General features: G+C 41.9%; 1 protein-coding gene across 1 annotated transcript; it reads left to right on the top strand.

Moving 5' to 3' along the window:
* Nucleotides 1–1,789: 1,789 nt before the first annotated feature.
* Nucleotides 1,790–4,767, top strand: LOC104528931 (radial spoke head 14 homolog). The gene is given in 3 exon segments (XM_010173087.2): nt 1,790–2,061; nt 3,400–3,533; nt 4,508–4,767. Coding segments are annotated over 3 exon segments (666 nt in total).
* The last annotated feature ends 1,650 nt before the right edge of the window (nt 4,768–6,417 follow it).

Genomic DNA, 6,417 nt, shown 5'->3' on the forward strand with positions numbered 1-6,417 from the left:
TTTTCATGAAAAAATTTGGGAGGAGTTTTAAAAGTTGACTTTGAAAAACGTTGTCTTTCCTAGGCTATTTCAAAAGACCACTGGGAAGTGTGGCTATACCAATTCTGGAAAGGGTTTATAGTCATGTGAGACTGCTTGAAGCTACTTCCATGGGAGCAGTTTGCTAGTGGGTTCCCTTCTGCCTGGGACTCCATAAGGCATGGAGTATTCCCAGCCATATCCTTGCTGTTGTCTAACCCACCCATAACCCCTCTACACCCATAACCTACAATCCAAACACCTGTAATGCTTGTCAAGGATGTTCCTGATGGGTGATGGAGTCAGCTCTGCAAGCTTTGCCTCCTGCTTGGGGACCCCTCCAAGAGAGTCCTTTGCCAGACCAATAGTGCAGGTTTCCTTTATCACATCCTTCTGTGGGGACAGTATGAAAGGGGTGGAACTGCTCCTTGAGAATTTTCTTCTTTTTGTTCCTTCAGGGGACATAAATACAGGGTTGAGGGGTTTTTTCACTATGGAAATGCCAGCCCCTCCACCTACTGACACACAGAACCACAGCTTCAAAGATAACATTTTTCACTTTCCTTTCCTGCCTTTCTGGCACAAAGGAGAAATCGTGTTTTTTAAAATGCTGTTGGCCTTCAAGAGTGAATTGTCTGAATCTGTTTTCCCGAATTGTTTATTTGAATTCTCAAAGCAACTGTCCTCCAAAAGTAGCACAGATAGTAAAAGCTGTAATAATATCACCCCAGGCATTTCTCTGCATTTGCATTAGTAAAGTTGGTCCTAATAAGTTAGTAATGCACGAAGTCATTCAATGTCAGCACAACCTCAGAAATACGCACAACAGAATAACCTCTAGATTAGAATCATGTTTTCCACCTGATTGTCAAGTTGAGGGATTTCTCCCTCACTACCAAGGGCCATTAAAATCTCTTTTCCACTTGTCCTTTTATCCCTGACTGTGAGGATTCATTTGAAAATACCTTGATGACTCTTATCCACAAAACTTCCTTATCTAACTATATATGAATCACTTTGAAAGGAGCCACATTTCTCTTAGCAACCAAAGAATCAGTCTTAGCAACAAGGCAGCTGGAGAATTTTGTTTTCACAGTTACTCGTGGACAGTACGTTCTGCTTTCCCATGGCATTGCTGTTTCAGTGTTGACTTAATATTGTGTAAGAAATGGTACAAACCAGACGCTTGCTCATAGCAAAGACCTCACTTGCAGGGCAAATGGCAATCTTTCTACCTTTGATGCTGTTTCCTTTAGGAGATAGTGCCAGAGTACTGGCTGCTGGAAAGCTCAAAATTTAAAATTTCCCCATGACAGAAGTACTACAAAGAAATGTGTGAGGAAGCTGACAGCTTCCGAAACCTTGACTTCCCCCAAAGAAACCAGAGTGAAAAATCAAAGTATTAGCTCTAAAGGCTCACATCTCAGCCTCTCCTAATACCTCTTCATGTTGAGAACAGTTAGAAAGGCTGGATATAAGGTGACATATATATTTATTTCCTATATCTTCCTGGAAAGAATAATTTTGGGAGATATATTACAGTAGGGGAAACTGGGAACATCAGAGCAATTGCTATTTTGGTTATTATGTGGGCCAATGTTTTTAGAGGACTGTCGGGGAAGCTTCCTGAGGCAGCAACGCTAAGGTGGCATTTCTGAACAGACCAGTGTTGTAGCAGTTTCCATCTCAGTCCAACATCTGTGTAAGGAAAGGAGTTACCACATGTATTTTGACCTTATTCAGAAATTCAAAGTGCAGGTGGAAATAGTAAATGCACTCACACCTCGCCCATGTTTCATCTCTGTCTCCTCCCATAGGGGCTGCTGACATACTGCACGCTGGTTTGATTCCCTTACTTGTATTCAAATTGAAGACTGAGTCAGATGGAATCCAAGAGCTAATCCTAGATACACTCTCCAACTCTCTACACCTGGATGCTTCTGAAGCTCTAGCTACTGGTGCCATTATTGCCCTGAAGGAGAAGCTCACACACCCATCAGCGGCCATCAGGAGCAAAGCAGCTCGGGTCCTGTTAGAAATTGGGTAAAGGAGAAGAGATCTGTCTATAATGCTTAAGCCCAAGAAAACACTCATTTCATGAGTGAATCAGTGTCATTAGTTTACAGTGGTGTTCCACTACACATTGATACTGCCACATTTCACATGTAAAGCAGTATCAGCCTGAATGCACACACAGGTAGAAGACTTCTAAAAATCATGACTGCTATAAATCACTCAAGAAAGCAGATGCTGATCAGGAAATGTCATTCCTTCTATTTGTCTGAAGTATTGGCAGGGAAATCAGGATTTTTTTCCTGGTACTGCACTGCTGAGAAAAAATTCTTGCATGAGAAATGTGAAAACAAATTCTGTCCGCTATGGAGGGAGAAGCAGGGATTAGCTCCCTTATTTTTTTGGACAACGCTCTCTCTCAAAAAATTTAAGATCCTGGGAAACTTTCAGTGTGATTGAGGACAGAAATAGTTTTCCAACACAGGCTGCTACATACGTCAGTGATGGATCAGAAAAAGCAATCTTTATATTAAATTTGTGTATCAAACACTGGATGAAAGGAGCAACTTAAGTTCACTGTCCTGCAATCATAAAAATGTAATAAAAGTGCTCAACAGATGTCTAGTTTAAAAAGGTCTGCAGATCATGTAGTTTACATACCAGTTGGCACAAAACACTTCCTAATGTCCTGTAACAAAGCGTGGTCTCATGGGAAAAGAGAGGGTAGATAAGATGAGTCATAGAAAGAAAGCAGAAATGCAACTAGAGTATGGACATCAGCTGTGTTCTAGGTCCCTGCAGCAGCTGGGCCATGTTAAATATTCCCTGCATTAGAGAGGCTGGAAAGAGGAAAAAATTGACCCGGGAGAAGAATTAATTGCAGACCCCTAATTTAGGAGGTTTTAAAATCTGTATAGGGTTCAACAGCCAGGTTTATAACTAAATCACTCCCGGCACCACCAGCACATATAACTCTACATCCTGTTCCATGCTGCTGCCTATCAGTCTCCAGTGTGTCATAGAAAATAAAAAGAAAATCCAAACATCACAGAAAAATAGCCTAAAAAATTGACTACACACAGAGGTTAATACAATATCACCAGTACTGAATCAGCAAGGAGATTTAACAGACACCAGGCACAGACAGACATCCTCTTTCTTTTCTTTGTGGCTCGGTAGTGGTGCTTGCCATCTGTCTAACAGTCAGAACATTGTGACTCCAAAGGGAACAGGGAGGAGAACTGTGTCAGCACTGTTGTCATGAAAGAAGGAGGGCTGCAGGGGTCCAGGCATGGGGAGAAGCTGTGGGTAGCTGCATGGTTAGCAGACGCAGCTCAAGAAAGCACCTGAACCATCTTTTCTGCACAGTACTCATCCAGAGGGAAAAATCGTGGTATGTGAAGAAGTTATTCCTGTGCTGGTGAGCCTGTTGGAAGATACAGATCCTGAAGTCCAAGCTAGTGCAGCTGGAGCACTGATGTTTGCTACTGTTAAACCTCAGGGTGAGAGACACTGGCAGATCTGTTGGGATACTTTCTGGCAATGCAATTCTAAGGCAATTTAGTAACAAAACCTTTGCCCCTCCTACCCCCCAACTCCTCAGTTTCTGATAGTGTTAAAGCTCTCCAAGCCATGAGATTAGTACATTTCTTTTTAGCTGTCTTGAGAAACTATTGTTGCTCTCCCACAGTATCTAGGGGGGACACTATATTTCACATTTCATTCTCCTGAAGTAGGTCAAGAAGTGATTTATCTACCCCACCTGCATCACTTCCCTCCAGAGTGCTGCCCCAGAGCAGAAACGTTTTCCATTCAAGTCCAGACCACACAGAGATCCACGTACCTGAAGCCACTCTGACTCACCAGTCCTCAACAGAGGAGCACTGCTTTCTGGAAACACTTTTGTGGTTAGAGGCAGTTTCTCACAGCTGGGAGAGGCATGAATATTAATAAGGTCTGTAGTTCTCCCAAGTAACTTACATGACACTGAAAATACTAACTGCTAAATTTTCAGTGTGATGAATGAGTAATTAGACATAAAAGACTCTTAATAACAGCAGTTGTGTTCCAGGCCTCCTCTGCAACTGCCCCCCTGGCTTCCAAAGACAACACAGCAGTGGATCCCAGTGTTTGAAGTGTTTTTAAAATTAAAAGAATAGAGGATGTTCTTAAGGGCATCTCAATCCCCCCCCCCCCCCCAGTAGATTATCGTATCATTTGGTGCCTCATACATTCTTAGATAAATGAAATCATAATGTGAAAGGCAGATAAAGTTACCTAAGAAAGATCTTTTTCTTTAAAAATAAACAGCTGGCAGCTAGCCTTAGTCTTCAAAATAAAAGCATGTCCTACCTCTTTGCACTGTACCCTCTGGGGTGTTCAGAGCTGGAGCTGGACAGGGAGTAGAAAGCAGCAGTTCAAAAGCATGTTGGTTATATGTAATAAGATAATTTAAAAGCAGTTTATTTCTCTACAGGGAGATTCTCAGCCCTGGGTGCTGAAGCCATTCCACCTTTACTGAAGTTGGTTGCTGAGGAAACCAGCAAAGCCCGTCTGAGTGCAATCAAAACCCTCAGTATGCTGGCTGAGCTACCAGAGGGCCGCAAGACACTCCTAGACCATACAGATACATTTCAGCAGTGTCTGAACGATCCTTGTGAGGCAGTGAAAAGAGCTGCCAAAATTGCCATCAGTGTCATCAAATGGAAACCTTGCTGAAGACGTGATGTTTCATAGAGATCTATTGCCCTCTGTTGTTCTCTGGCTGTAAAAGTTCCATGATTATATGAGACCTTCAAAAATGAAACTCTCTTCCTCTGTTACTCTGGATCAGTTCCTCCTGAAAAGTAATTTGCCAACAGTTTCAGTTGCAGGTCACAAGCAGAGTAACAGGGAAAAAGAAAAGTTAGGAAGTTTAGAATTCTCCACTAGGAGTTATTTCCTGAGTTATCAAGATTTCCTGTGATACAAGAAAGCAGTCATTTTTGGTTTCTTCATAATGGTCTCTCCTTTCTGTGTTTTTTTCTTTTTTGAAACCTCAGCCTATCAAACACTAGTCAATAACTAATTATATTAGAAAGGTTCATAATTAACCTCTCCTGCAATCCAGCCTATGCTGAGAAATTGACCTAACAACCGGAATTTACATGAGTTTTGGTTCAAACATTTGTTGAACATGAGATAAAACCATTTAGAGCATTGTCACAGAAAAAGCAATGGCCACGTCAGAGAAGTGCTTCCCCGAGAGAAACCGTAGCTGCAAAGAAGCTGCATCATCTGTACACAGGTTGTTTGTCAGGGCAGCTTTTCCACTGCAGAAACCCACTGTCACACTGCAAACTGCAATACCTTATACAAAGTGTAAACTTACTCTGTAGGAGTGATTAAAGTTAAAATGTTTCTCTTCCATAACCTAACCAAAGGGTGAATTTCCTCCACTATAAAGATGTGATTTAAAAGTATTGAGTCAGTTGGATTCATTCCCTCTGGGCAGGATCTTGGAGGAACTCTGCCTTTTAAACACACTTGACGTACATAAAGTGCTCATACGTAATACCTATTGGTGCCCGAGTGCATCAGTCTCGATAAGAGAGAGCCAGGTGGTTTAATAACATGCTAAATGTTCAGTAAAGGCCTAGGGAACAACAGATTTGCTTTTTTCTCATCAATTCCTTGGCACTATTACACCTAACAACATAAAATATATTTCAATCACAACAGCAATTCCTTTGGGCTCTATTGACCATGTCCTGCCTATATAAACACTGAAATTCTAAGTCTGCATGCAGAACAGCCATGAACCAGTATTAATTTATTTTTTTTTAACTTATAAAACTATATTTACTGGGGAAAAAAAAAAAGCTTACAAACACTGTAATTCAAATTCACATGCTCTGGTCTGGTGCAGCTTGCTGCAATTTATTGGAAGGACAGCAGATGATAAATGTTTGCAGGAACTCAGCACAATATACGACCATGGTGGCAGAGCCAAAACCCCTGTGTGAAGCAAAGAATGCTACAGAGAACACAAGCTAATGCAGAAAGACCCCCACTTGTTGCAGAGCCCTGGTTTGTAGCCTGTGGTGTTTCTGGAGCTGTATGATCTTGATGGTCAAGAAAAAATACTGCAGAGTAAGGACAAGCTCACACTTACCTCAGCTCCAAGTTCTTCCAGGTACCTTAAGAAAAGTAGGGAAGCTGGCGGTAGAACACAGGCACAGCTGCTCTGGTCTTCAACGCTGCCAGGGAGGAGGGGGTGGGCACAAGAGCTCCAGGGGAATTCTTCTTTTTCTCAGCTTCCCTTGGTAGATGACAACAAGATGGAGTGTTCTTCAGGAAGGACAAAAAAAGGCAACCTATTTTGTTAATAATAAGGGTAATAACCTC

This window comes from Antrostomus carolinensis, unplaced genomic scaffold (assembly GCF_000700745.2).
Source record: "Antrostomus carolinensis isolate BGI_N321 unplaced genomic scaffold, ASM70074v2 scaffold14458, whole genome shotgun sequence".
Taxonomy (NCBI): Eukaryota; Metazoa; Chordata; class Aves; order Caprimulgiformes; family Caprimulgidae; genus Antrostomus; species Antrostomus carolinensis.